Source organism: Zootoca vivipara, chromosome 9 (genome assembly GCF_965207765.1).
Source record: "Zootoca vivipara chromosome 9, rZooViv2.hap1.1, whole genome shotgun sequence".
In the NCBI taxonomy this organism is placed as follows: Eukaryota; Metazoa; Chordata; class Lepidosauria; order Squamata; family Lacertidae; genus Zootoca; species Zootoca vivipara.
Genome location: NC_142592.1, coordinates 23,711,846 through 23,726,585, shown reverse-complemented (window position 1 = coordinate 23,726,585; position 14,740 = coordinate 23,711,846). Strand labels below are relative to the sequence as shown.

General features: G+C 43.5%; 1 protein-coding gene across 1 annotated transcript in view; it reads right to left on the bottom strand.

The window, feature by feature from the left end:
- The window catches only part of ANO6 (anoctamin 6), a 71,513-nt gene extending 60,472 nt beyond the window's left edge, over positions 1 to 11,041 (bottom strand). The window contains exon 1 of the mRNA XM_060279623.2: positions 10,652 to 11,041. Coding sequence (XP_060135606.2) covers positions 10,652 to 10,775 — 124 coding nt within the window. The 5' untranslated portion in view covers positions 10,776 to 11,041. The remainder of the gene's footprint in view (positions 1 to 10,651) is intronic.
- Positions 11,042 to 14,740: the final 3,699 nt, after the last annotated feature.

Below are 14,740 nucleotides of genomic sequence, written 5' to 3'. Positions count from 1 at the left end.
AATTCTTCTTACTGTGTTATATGACCTCACTGCCCATCTTCAGCTTAAGGTCAATGATTTTGCTCTTTTAAGGCAGACTACAGTATTATTTTCAGCTTCCTCCAGCCTGGATAGTCTCTTTCCCACCTGCTTCAGCTTCACCTTTAGCCTCCAGCTGCTTCTTCTCAGCCATTCTCAGCCAGTCTTCTTCATATCTGGTCAGCAGTCTCTCTCAATATTAGCAAATTAGGCCTATTTATGTCCCAGCCTGTCTGTCAAGCAACCAATCAGATTTGAGAGGCATAGAGTCCTCCCCGCCAATCAGGCCACTGCATAATTAATAATTTCTGCCCAATAAGCCAATCAGAAGCATAATTTACAATACAGTGGTACCTCGAGTTACAAACGCCTTAGGTTACAAACACTTCAGGTTACAAACTCCGCTAACCTGGAAGACTTACCTCGAGTTGAGAACTTTGCACCAGGATGAGAATGGAAATCGTGTGCCAGTGGTGCAGCGAAAGCATGCTTCTAGTTAAGAACAGTTTCAGGTTAAGAACGGACCTCTGGAACGAATTAAGTTTGTAACTAGAGGTACCACTGTACTCTCAATATTGCAATACAAACAAACAAATAAACCTACTAACCAACCACTTTCCAACAGACCAGTCTCAGGTACTTACATAGCAGCCTGTCTTCTTCTTCTTCTTCTTCTTCTTCTTCTTCTTCTTCTTCTTCTTCTTCTTCTTCTTCTTCTTCTTCTTCTTCTTCTTCTTCTTCTTCTCACTCGTAGCCGAGTAAGATGGTTTTCCATGAACATGGTCTTAACGATTCTGCATCCACACGTCCTTCCACAGTGGGCACATAGGTTTCCAAGTGGGAGTTGATCATGGTGACGCTTTGCCAAATGTGCCTTCCTCTTAGCACATTTCTCCTTTTTGTCCTGAGTTTGAACATCTTCAAAGACCATGACACCTTTGATAAAGGCTGTTCTCCAGTTGGAGTGCTTGCAGGCCAGTGTTTCCCAATTGTCGGTGTTTATACTACTTTTTTTAGATTTGCCTCGAGAGAGACTTTAAACCTCTTTTGTTGACCACTGGCATTATACTTTCCATTTTTAAGTCCGGAATAAAGTACTGTAGTTGCTTTGGAAGACGATAATCAGGGATCCGAGCAACATAACCAGTCCAACAAAGTTGATGTTGAAGAATTGTTGCTTAGTTCGCCTATCTTCCCAAGTGATGTGTAAAAATTTTCGGAGACACCATTGATGGAATCTTTCAAGGAGTTGGAGATGGCGTTCATAAGTGGTCCATGTTACACAAGCATACAGTAAGGTTCGTAGTACAATAGCTTTGTAAACAAGCATTTTGGTTTCCCTGCAAATGTCCTGGTTCTCAAACACTCTGCACTTCAATCACAAGAAAACTGCACTCGCAGAGCTCAGGCAATGCTGGATTTCACCATCAATGTTGACTCTTATGGAAATATAACTGCCCAGGTAGGAGAAGTGAGCGGCACTTTCCAACATTACACAATTGAATTAGATTTGTGGCACTGCAGAGGGGTTATTTTGTACTTGTTGGTGCAGCACTTTGGTTTTTTGGATGTTGAGCGATAGGCCAAGCTTTTCATAAGCTTCTTCGAAGATATTTAGGATGGCTTGGAAGTCATCCTCTGAGTGTGCACACACTACATTGTCATCAGCACACCAAAACTCTGTGATGGAAGTTATGGTAACCTCACTCTTTGTTTTCAGACCAGCCTCAGGTACTTACATAACAGCCAATGACCAGCCATTAACAGGTACTTAGAATTTTCAAAATCAACCATTGCATTATTATTATTTTTAGTATTATTTATTGAATTTGTATAACGCCCTTCATCCACAGATCTCAGGGTGGTTCACAAAATAAAATCATAATATAAAACCACAAAATATATAGTAAAACAACAACAACAACAACAACAACAACAACAACAACAACAACAACAAACCAATAATTCCCGCCTCCCACAACACTTTTAACAGGACATCAGATGACCCCACATTAAATAACCCTACATACACATACATTGTAAATAAATCAAATCCTACAAAATGACTTCTCCAAACACCCTTTGGAAACTACAGTCATACCTTGGTTTAAGTATGCCTCGGTTTGAGTTTTTTCAGTTTAAGTACTCCGCGGACCTGTCTGGAACGGATTAATCCACTTTCCATTACTTTCAATGGGAAAGTTCGCTTCAGGTTAAGTACTCTTCAGGTTAAGTACGGACTTCCAGAACCAATTACACTCATACCTCGGGTTAAGTACGCTTCGGTTTGAGTACTCCACGGACCAGTCTGGAACAGATTAATCCACTTTCCTTTACTTTCAATGGGAAAGTTCGCTTCAGGTTAAGTACGCTTCAGTTTAAGTACTCCACGGACCGTTTGGAATGGATTAATCCACTTTCCATTACTTTCAATGGGAAAGTTCACTTCAGGTTAAGTACGCTTCAGGTTAAGTACAGACTTCCGGAACCAATTGTGTTTGTAAACCGAGGTACCGCTGTAGTGCAGAATGTAGCAGGACTGCTGTTAACCAGTGTTGGCCCCTTAGAACACATTACACCAGTGCTGAAAGAGTTCCACTGATTAATGGTGAGTTTAGATACAATCTTCAAAGTCTGCTATAGACCTTCCTGTCCAACCTGGCTAGGATATACCAGAGGCTGGCTTTTCCCATGATTTTCTTCCCTGAACATTAAGTTATTTGGTTAGACTAGAGCCTACTCCCAATGCCATCTTTATCAGAAATTAGTTTGAAAGCAATTAGGTGTGAAATATTCTTTCTGGTGGCACTTTCACTTCAGAGTTTCTTTTATCAGAAAGGCCACAGGACTCTTTATTTGTCTTTGAAAAACAAATTAAAACTTTCCTGTTCCACTATGCCTTGGGAGAGAACAGGAAGTTTAATATTAGTTATGGTTCTGTTTTTCATTCCCACTTTGCTTTCTCTATACTGCTTCACTGTTTTATTGTGACACTAATTTTTTATTTTACTTTATTGTATTATTAATTATTTTATTAGCATTTAGAATTGCTGTAAGCTATCATGCAGGCCTATGTGCAGGATATAAATATATTATCATAAAACTATAGGCTAGAGGAAAAAGATGAATCTTCTATTCAGAATCTTAATTAGTATGAGATAAGTTGCTTGAGAACTATAGTCAGATGCGGCTGCTTGCCAAAATACATATTAGATTTTGCCAGTGGGGCATATAAGGAAGGTCTGGTCTTAGAGAGGGAGATGGGTAATAAAGACAATTTGGATCATTAGTACAATTTATTTCTTATTGCCCCCCGCAATCACTATAGTAACCAGAGCCTCTAATGTAGTTATCTTCAAAATGTCCCTGTGCTGGTTCTGGAGAAATGTTGAATTTGATTAAACAAAAGAAGTAAGGCAGAGAGCAAATGCAGAATGGAGAATTGGCCACAGAAGCTGACCAGCCCTTCTCTCTTGATTTGGATTACATCAATTCAAATATAACCTGGACCTCAATTATCTGAACACTAGTAAGAATAGGGAGTTTAGGTGTAGACCAGGAAAGGCTAACCTGTGGTCCTCCAGGTGTTGTTGAGGTACAGCCCAATAGTGTGTGTCAAATATTTCTTCCAATGTTTTTTTGTGACTACTCTCCATCAATTACTGAGAAAAGAAATTGCATTTTAAAATTATCAAAGGAGAGGTAAAACTCAGTGGATTTGTCATCCACATTTACCTTACTATCGACACAGACTCAGAGGTTGTGAGTATCCTCTCTCTCTCATTCTATACATCATCTCTTTGATGGCCTTCAATCTGCAGCCTTCCTGAATCCTTGGCTTCCTGTCTGGTATGCACCCTGACAGCCTACTAAGTTCCCTGCACTTTAGTTAAAGCCCATCAGTAGGTAAAGACTACCATGGGGCTTTTTCATACCATGGAGTTTGGAGAGGCAGGGAAGTTACAGAGTGTTGGAGAAATATTTAATGGGATGGTGGGACACACACACAACACCCTTGGCCACCTTGCAATGATATAGTAAGCTTGATTTTGTACTCATCTATATACCCGGTACTAAAGTGATTCTAAAGTATGCTGGGGATGAGGCAAAAAGCAGGCTAGGTTTTGGCATAGCACTACTTCTTGGATTCAGGTATTAAAATGGACCAAACCATGCAGAAAAACAGTTCATGAATTGGTCCTGAGACTGCTGCTTGCTGGGAGAACTTGGGCCAGCCACTATGTCTCAGTCCAAAGGTAGCCAGTATTGTTCCTCCAGGTGTTATCAAGCTCCAGCCAGGATAACCAATGGTTGGGGTTGAAGGGAGTTTAATCTGACAACATCTGGAAGGCATATGTTGGCTATTTCTGTCTCATCCTAACTTACCTCACAGGATTGGAAAGGATAAGAACCATGTACATTACCCTGAACTCCTTGGAAGAAAGGTGGGAAGTGCAATCATATATAGGATAACATGTGCAGTACTTCAAAATGTGGCACTTTTTGCCTTTTGTGTGTGTGGAAAGTTTGATGTCCCACTTTCTGCTTGTAAGGAAGGCAACAATTCTAGAAATATCTTATTTTTACTCTCTAGCTGACTAGTTGCTTAGCCACATCCTTGACAGTTAGATAGTAGAAGAAATAACTTTCTTTAGTATGAACATGAAGAAAACAAATAACTGGAAGAGAATACAGTTTGGACTGGTTTAGTTTTAGCATGTGAAACAACACACTGAGTAGTTTCAGAAAAGTCATGGAGAAAGGAATTCTAAATGGGTGTTTTCTTGAAGAAGGCGCGTCCATAAAAATATCCAAGAGAGAGAGCAAAACCAGGAAAACAACACGTCTTAAACTATCCTAGGTAACTGAAGAAGATGCTCTGCTGCATCCTAATGCTATGGGTGTCATATTTCACACACACAAACTCCTAGGAGTACACTAAAGAAGTTAGCAATTGCTTGTAAAATAAATTTATGTTAAGGGATAATGGATCATTTTTTTTATTGCACCTGTACAGTCGCTGAATAAATAATTTAGGAGGGCGGCAAATTATTAGATTTCTATCCCAGAGAAGCTAGCTAGAATGTATTTTGTCAAGTAACACAGAATTCTGGGGCCTAGAAGCTTGGGAAATTAAAATAAGTTTTTAGACATACCAGTAAATCTTTTCCCACTTGTTGAAAATGTGGCATTCCTCATTCAACCAGAACCTCAACAAGTGAAGATTTTTATTTCACTGGAAATATCTAGGAACTATCTATTTCACTGGAACTTGTCTAGGAAAAAAATACTGTACAACCAGGTACTTGTTAAACTATAGTAAGAATTTTAAAAATATGATCAGCAAGATAAATTTTGAGCCTTGGGGCCGGGGGGGGGGGAGCCACTTGTACTCGCTTAAGTACTGCTCAAATACTCGTAACATCCCCTATTAGAGGTATCTCTGTCTCCCACTCCTGCCCTGCAGAACTAACAGCAACTTCAATTAACTATGGTAGTACCACAGGCCCAATTCAATCGCTTCTCCAACCAATGGCTGCTTTGAAGAAAGCATCACTGATCTCCATCATCTCATCTGGTTGGGTCCTAAGATGGTAAGGGGTAAGTCTTATATACATTTTTACACAAATTTCAGAATGATAGACATCACATCATTATTGATTTTTTTGCTGTTGTTCCATAACTTTTCCATTTTCCTTTCCACATGAGCCACAATTATTTGACATTTCCCCTTGGGAATAAAGGAATAATTCTACCGTTTCACTCATTTCATCAGTCCCTGTGCATTTGCCAAGCAGGAGTACTGATCAGCATTGCACACAATAGCATCATAGAGACACGGCTCAATGGCTATATTAGGGAATAAGAGGCATGGAGAATGGGGCAATGTTCCATCCTAATGAAGTACCTGCCATGCAGTTTTGTGGCTCTGAGTTTTATTGCCAGGCAGCCTTGTGCCAAGAGCAGTAGTGAGGGGGTTCCCCTTACAGTAAACCACATGAAAGCTAGAGATCTAGCTTAATCTAGGCCCTACTTGTGTTACTGCAGTGCAAGTGGACAGTGGCAACTGGACACACACACACACACACACACACATGGAGCCAGAAGTTTTCTGTTGCCATTCTTTTTGGAGGGAGACAAAACTTGCCCAGTTTTTCTTCTTTCTGGTATGTGCACTAAGCCTTCCATGACAAGGCACAAAACTTTTCTTGAGCAACAACAGCTACAGTTATGTCACAGGGTGTGGTGGTCAGTAATCACATGGTCCAAAGTTGGAGTTAACACTTGATGAGCAAAAACACGATCTTCACAGACTTTTCTGAGTGTCGTCGGTCCTAACGAGCAGCAACTTATTCCCAGTGGGTCTTCCTCCAGAAAATCAGTTGCCAAGACTACAGGTCCCTACCTTCCCACAGCTGTCTATGTCTCCTCCTCTCCAGGGCTTTCCCCAAGCAATTGGAGACTGCGTGTCTGTGTACAGCCAAACTCTCCTTGACCTTTTCACGTCTCTCCTGGTTCTGGCAGGCAGCAGGGAGGGAGCGTGTCACAGTAGGAGGAGGAAACAACCATGACTTTTCACCAGCCTGACCTATCTCTGACTCTTGACCTCACTAACTTCAGCTTCCAATTCTTGCCCTCTCTGCCACATACTCTCCCTGCTCACTAAGCCCTGCTTACCCCTTCAGCTTCTGACACCTCTTCCTTCCAATCTTCTCCCTCTGACCTCTCATCATTGTCCCACCACCATTCCCTGGGCTCTGAGCTTTCTTGCCTTGGTGGTTCCACAGCTGGTTCCTCCCACCATTCCTTTGTCTCCAACCAGTCCATGACAAGTTGAGGGAAAGAAAGTATCAATTTGCCTGGTTGCAAACCATGCATTCAAAGACACTGATTTTAATGGGACACTTTCTTTCTGGATTACATCCCAGAGTACAACCTCCAGCATAGGTTGAGGTTATAGATTCAACAACAACAGCAACTGAGAATGCAATGCAGAAGGGTAGCATAGACATTTTAGAAATAAACAAGTAACAAAATGTCCATGAGTTCACTTTCTCTCTATGGACAGTTTTTAAGAAGACAGCTTGATTCGATTATAAAACCAGAAGACTGACTCAACCCACAAAGAAGGAAGTGGTGCCATGCCAACTTAGTTCCTGTATATTGCTGCAGCTGAAACATAGCTCTGTTTGATTATTTTTACATTTCCCTGATCTCTCTATAGAGTCTGAACTGAACACACACTAAAACCTAACTCCCACCCTATTAATCAGCTTCAGTTGGATTAGGGTCAATGATCAGAATGAGCAGAACTGTAATGAACATACAAAGGCAATAAATTTATTTCAGAGGGTATGGAAAAACTCATGTGAACTTCCAAGTACCTGAAGTATTTTTAAAACTGGCTTGATTGCTTGCACATTCAACCTCACTTTTAAAAAATTGTGTTGACATTTTCCAAGACTTAACATTGACATTTGATGCAGATAAACTACAAGATTTCCTGAACACCGATGACAGTTGTCTATATAACTTTGCTACCTTTCAACAAATAACGGTACTTGACCTAAGCATAATACAAATGACAATAGATACATTCACATGTCTATTGACTTTTGCCTTGTTAGAATTTGAAACAAAAATGATAAATAATTCACACACTATCCCTTTGATAAATCTGAACAACTCCTAATACCCGGTCTCTTCTGATTCCATGCATCACTGGCAAATATCACACACATCAGTTGTTTGTTGTCTCTGCTTCGTTTTATTTCCGTTGACAACTTAGGCAGAAGTAAACGGTTTCATGATTGCAAGGAGGACTCGTGTCAATTACATAGACAGACCTGCACTATAATTTAGAAGAGCTAAATGCCAGATTCATTTTACAAAGTGAAAGGAGAAGATTGGAGTAACATTTCTTTTTCGTACTAAATTACAAAAAGCAACTTTTGTGACAATTTTATGGGAAAGAAACATTTGTAACTAAGGCTGGAAAGTTACAAACCACAGTTAAGGGAAAGCAAAAGCTTCCTCTTCTCAGGCATGAGGGAAGCCACAAGAGGAGAAGGAATACTGTAGTTTACAAGCACAGGAAGAGGCTAGGCTCATTTATGTAATGTTAAACAAGGATTTAGCCGTACATCTGAATGTGGCCTCTGCCTATTTATGAGGGTATGCTGAATGTGCCTCAGAGGTTGTTTTGGAGTTGTACTCTGCTAGTTTCTCTTTTGTGGCACCTGGAGGAGTCCCTCTTTGTATCACTTTTGATGGAAGAAAATGGCATTTTAACACGGAGTATAATTTGTTATGGTTGACCGATGCGACCTTCAGTTGGTACGGTCTCTTTGGTGAGTCATAGTTTTACGCAGCTTTAGTAGACTGGTTTTTTCCATTGTTCTGTTCATTTGCTCTTCATTAATCATACCTCACCTGCTGCAACAAGGATTGAATCCACACGGGCAGAGCAATCCTAGTTCCAGCAGTCTTGCCACTCATGGTTGACAGCAAAGAAAAGTGGGGTGGGAATGCAGGTTGTGGGGAGGGTAGGCAGTGCTAGGCTGGCACAGTGACAGGGCCCAGATCAGACCCAATGCCCAAATGGCATTAGCCTGGCATATAAGGGTTGGGACTGCAGCCTAAGTCATGCTTAGAACAAGCCCATTGAAATGGACTTCACACTTGGTAATCCTTAAACCAGTCCCTTTGAAATCAGTGGGGCCTAAGTTAGTCCCTTTGGTTTCAATGGGTTCACTCTTAAGCATGACTTAGGCTGCAATCCAACTCACAGGTTGTTTGAAAAGACAGTCGATGAATTTAAAAAATGTAACTTAAGAAATAAGCAAACAGTCCTCTCATGTTTTATCTGTGAGAGACAGTTAACTACTAACGCTTACAGACAGAGAATACATTCCCCCCCCTACTCATCATGCCTTTTCTCCCTGCCAAGCAAAGCTGCTTTGGCAGTCAAATAAAGGCATGGCAAAACTGGGAAAGAAGAAACCGCTTCTTCTTGATGTTGATGTCAGCACTGAGGACCAAGCTAGACACAGGGGGTGGCTTTTAACGCAGCAACCAAAGAGATTGTGTTCCCTGCTGGACCTACGGTAGAATGCTGGCTCCATCACTACAGCGAACTGCATCTTTCTCCTACTGTCAGTTCCTGTATGTTATACTTCTTTGTTAAACTTACTTCCATGTCCTTTTCCAGGACAGCTTAGATTTAATAAAGTACACATTTTATTGCTTTATTTACTGATATACGGTAGTTATTTAAAACAGCAGCAGAGGGTTTGTGACTAACCTTTGTTGTTGTTTAGTCGTTTCCGACTCTTCGTGACCCCATGTGACTAACCTAAATCTTCTTTATTTCAAACGGACTTGCAGCCTGTGTATACACTATACATTTAGAGCATGTTTTCCTCCAAAAATCCTGGAAACTGTAGCTAAGGGTGCTGGGAATTATAGCTCTGTGAGGGGTAAACTACAGTTTCCTGGATTCTAGGGGGTGGGAGGTGTGGTTTAAATGGAGCCATAGTCAGGTCTGCAGCCCATCTACTCAGAAGTAAATCCCGTTGGATTCAGTGGGGCTTACTCCCAAGTATGTGGAGTTAGGAGGACTACAGCCTTGGTCGAGACTTTTGCTGGATTGTTACCCTCAACTTATATATCCTAGCAGTATTTTAAAGAATTTCCTTTAGCACAGGGAGAAAGGTGGCGCTATTGAGTACAGTATTTCCAGATCATCTGTTGCAAAAAAAAACCCAAACAAACAACAACCACCACCATGCCTTTAGGTCTCATTTATCCTCCCAGCTTATTCTTTCGTCTTTTCTGACTCACATTTATCTGGAAAAGTGACAAATAATCACTGAACTTTAAACTCCCAGACGAAAATAAAAAAGCAACAACCAAAGATCTCGGAACAACAACACTGCATTCTTTCCCAAGCCCGTCAAAACGCCCATTGCCGTCAGTTTTCTTTGCGAATGTTCTGTTCAAATCTTAGATCAGCGTTTTGGAAGCAGGGAGGGGAGCGAGGCGAGCACTGGGGAGAGACAACGGCGAGGTCTTTCAACTCAGGATTAGAAAGAAGGACCTCCCCCCCCCCCCCCGGCACAGGACACTTTCAGACCCAGCTGAATGGTGAAAGCCAAATAACTCCGCGGAAAGGAGCTGGAAAGAATAGCGAAGCCGAACTTTCCGAGTTAACTTTGTGCTGCCTGCGCGACTGTCCAAGCTGTTGACACACCGCTTTAAAAAAAAAAAAAGGGTGAATCAAAGGGCAGCCAATAAACCGGCCGGGGGGGGGACAACCCCCCTCCCCCCTCTCTCTGGGAAGAGACTTTTAAGACATGATTCAGTTCTCCCTGTTGCAAAGCAAGCTCTGTCGCCTTAGCTCAAAAGTAGTTTAGATGCGCTTCCTCCACCGTCTCATCTCAAGCATATTTCAAGCACGCCCCTCCCCTGGGATCTGTAGTTTGCTGGGAATCGTAACTCTGCGTGGGGGTAAAACCACAGTTCCCAACATTCTTTTTCGGGGTGTGCGTGCTTTAAATGTACGGCATGTACACGTGTACACACACACACACACACACAAACGCCACCCCAGAATCTGATCCTCCTTACTCACCCATCTCCCCATCTTCTTCTTCCTCCCCCTCTTCTTCCTCGTCATCTTCCTCCAGCTCCAGCAACACACCCTCCTTCTCCGCATTCATCTCCCTAGAAGTCCGTCGCTGCTGCTGCTGCTGCATTCCTCCTTTTCTGCAGATAATGCGGAATAATCTCCGGGAGGAGTCTGGCTGACAGAGGTGAAGGCAGCCCCGGGGCTCCCGCGACCAGAGAGCCCGCCTTCCCCTCTCCGAGCGCCGCGGGGGAAGGAGAAAGGCGGGGCGGCCCGAGCAAGAGAAGCGGGCTGCGCTGAAGGCGCCGCCCTCTTGGCAGCCTGCCCTGACTGAGAGAAAGAGGCGGGAAAGCGAGAGGGGAGTTTTCTCCCGTTGCCATAGCGTCTCTCTCTCTCTCCCCCCCCCACGTCCCGCTTTTTCTTTCAGGGGCGCGTGGGTCCCAGCAATTTACCTCAGCCAGGGGGCTCGTCGAGCTCGAACCAGCAGCCAACAACAACCCTGCTGGAAAGGGGTGGCTCTCGCTCTCTTCCCAATAGGACCTTTCATAGGATGAGAGTCAGGGTTTCCCAACCTTGGGTCTCCAGCTGTTTTTGTTTTGGACTACAGTTCCCATCACCCCTGACCGCGGGTCCCCGCTAGCTAGGGATGATGGGAGTTGTAGTCCAACAGCAGCTGGAGACCCAAGGTCGGGAAACCCCTGGATTCTAGTCCAACCCCCTGCAGTGCAGGAAAAGGCAACCGTCCCCTCAAAATTTATCTCAGGGTCACTAATTAGAATTTTTTTTGCCTGTGCTACCAGAAGGAATTTTTAAATTTTGTTTCCACTATGTCAGACCAACACTGTCATCAGGATCACCATTTGAACTTCCGCCCCACTATTACCGGTACACAAAATGCGCTGTTCTGCTTTGCTCCCAACCGGCTGCCTTCTAAAGAAGAGCCATTTCTGAAGAAATGCTTTATAAGGAGGATACCAGAAGTGCAGGGAGTTGTCTACAAAAAACAGGCACAGGATGGCTGCACACATGCCTTTTAATGCACGTTATTATTTCCCCAAGAATCCTGGTAACTGAGGTTTGCCCCTCGCAGAGCTGCAGTTCCCGGCAGCCTTCACAAACTACACTTCCCTAGGGTCATCTAGTCCAACCCCCTGCAATGTTTTAAAATGTATGGCATGTACACAAAAGTTGATGCTCATTCTGGAGCGGTTGATGCTGATTCTTTACTGCTGCTGATTTTTGCAGCTTTGGGTGTTAGGTTGCTTTTACTGTCCCTCTGTGTGTGTGTCTTATTTCTATTACATATGTGATATTGCGATCTGTCCTGGAGGGAGGGCAGGGTATAAAAACTACGTAGCTAATAAACATATGAATACCATGCTGTGTGTTACATGGTGCCTGCTTTGGTAGAGGGTAGACATTGCTGGAGGCAAAATGTGTCCAGTCTCCACCCTGAAATGTAACATTAGATTCTAGAGAGTCTATAGAGAAGAACAGCCAAAACCCTGGGGAGCGTCGACTTCAGCAAGTCATGGTAGCAAAAGTTCGATCGTCTTTTACGACTGCTAGGTGGTGACCCCACTGGGCATGGTAATCCAGTCAGGGAAAAAGGGAGGCAGACTATGACAGCTGGGAAACACTGGCCTGCGAGCGCTCCAGTTGGAGAACAGCCTTTACCAAAGGTGTCATGGGCTTTGAAGACACTCGAACTCAGGACGCAAGGGAGAAATGTGTTAAGAGGAAGGCATGCTTGGCAAATCCACACCGTGATCAACTCCCACCCGGAAACCAATGTCCCCACTGTGGAAGGATGTGGCCTCCACAGAATTGGCCTCCACAGTCACTTACGGATTTATTGTTAAAACAGTGTTTATGGAAGACAATCTTACTCGGCTACGAGTGATTGCCAAAGAAGCAGCAGCAAAAAATAAGCAACAAAGGGACATAAGGACTGATTGTGAATTCTGCTGAGTTCATGGAAAACCAATAGAGTATTTTTGTTAATTGTTTTCCAATGGATAAAGCATGATTTCCAAGAGACTGATGGAAAAAACATTCCTGTGACTGGGCCACATTTCCCAGTGTCAGAAATTGATTCCCAGTATTTTCATTGGCACTGCAGCGACGTATTAGAGGAAATTAAAATGACTGTGTATAGAAAAATGGTGTGAAGCAGCCATAACCCAATTTAGTGTTGTTTCCAGTTGTGTATAACCCTCCAAGGACTTGTTAATTTTCATACTTCTGTGCAAGTTCCAGTATGAAATGACGACAGTCTCTTTTGCCCTCTACTGAACTGAACTGGTAATAACAGCTGATGATAAAATTGGCTCCTGATTATGTAGGGAGATTGCTGAACCAACACGTACTGTAAAGGTGCATTGCAGGATTCATGCTTTCATCATGGAGGGAGGGGGGGGGAATGTACATCCTATACTTCCAATTGTATGCTAACATAGCCATAGGGCCAACCCAATGTATTTTGTTGCCTGAGGTGAAGGACAAGATCGCACCTTGCAAGCCCATGAACAGAAACAGACTAAACTGGCAGCTGAATCTTAGTTCAGCACTGGTGACAGGACAGCAACCTTACTGCACCTAAAATTAGCAAGGGGTTGCAAGGCACACACAGCTCTGTCCTCTACCACCTTCCTGCCTCTCCCTGCCTCCCAGCATCTTCAGTCTGAAGCAACTGTCTCACCATGCCAGCAGCAGAGCTGGCCCTGTGCAGCCAACTAAGAACCTTTTCCGACATTGCACCGGAGCATTGTCTTCAAACCCAACAAGCACCCGACACCCACTTCAAATGCTGACCTTCTAAATAAATGCAATCGTTTTTATAAATAGGCCTTGCAGAGTCACACTCATCTAATCCAGGGAACACTGAACCCAGATCCGGCCCTGAATAAATCCAGGGGTGGAAATAATGTTTAATTGGGTTTTAAAAAAAACTAATTAAACATATAGTCAGGCAGGGCTGGAGAATAAGTGTGTGCAAGCACCTCCATTTAGCTTGACGTGCTGGTATACCAGTAAAAACTCTGCAGGCCCCCCGGCACAAAAGATTCTTCACAATGTGAAAGGAACATTAGAAAGTGGGTAAGGTAAAGGTGAAGTGGGTGGCGCTGTGGTCTAAACCACTGAGCCTTGGGCTTGCCGATCAGAAGGTCGGCGGTTTGAATCCCTGCGATGGGGTGAGCTCCTGCTGATTGGTCCCAGCTCCTGCCAACCTAGCAGTTCGAAAGCACGCAGTGCAAGTAGATAAATAGGTACCGCTCCGGCGGGAAGGTAAACAGCATTTATGTGCGCTGCTCTGGTTTTGCCAGAAGCGGCTTAGTCATGCTGGCCACATGATCCGGAAAAACTGTCTGCGGACAAACGTTGGCTCCCTTGGCCAGTAAAGTGAGATGAGCGCAGTAACCCCAGAGTCGTTTGTGACTGGACTTAACTGTAAGGGGTCCTTTACCTTTACCTTTAACGGTTAAGTCCAGTCAAAGGCAACTGTGGCGTTGTCGCTCATCTTGCTTTCAGGCTGAGGGAGCCGGCATTTGTCCGCAGACAGCTTTCCGGGTCATGTGGCCAGCTCATGACTAAACAGCTTCTGGTGCAATGGAACATTGTGACAGAAACCAGAGCTCATGGAAATGCCATTTACCGGTACTTTCCCACCGCAGCGGTTTAGACCACAGCGCCACCCATGTACCTATTAGAAAATAGGGCAGCAGTACTAGCAGCATAACAGGGAAACTAATGCAGTATGCCCTATGTCTAAATGCAACCAAGCCAGATGGGTGGAATATAAATAACTATTATTAGTAGCATTAAATGTAAAAAATGGAGGGTTGCTTAAAGAAACTGTGCCCCCAGCAACTTTGCCACCAACCTGTAGTAGACAGAACTGTGAAAAGCTGGGATATAAATAGCGTGAATCAATAAAGCCACCCTGCCAGGACGTTGACCTGAAAGTTTCAACTTCTGGGTGGTTGCTGCAGCCCTGTTTCACCTGAGTGCAAATGTGTTTCCTCTGCCTTGCGTTTAACTTTTGTCACCGTTCTTCCCTTTGGCTATCAGCCAGCAAATCACCTAGGAAACCCA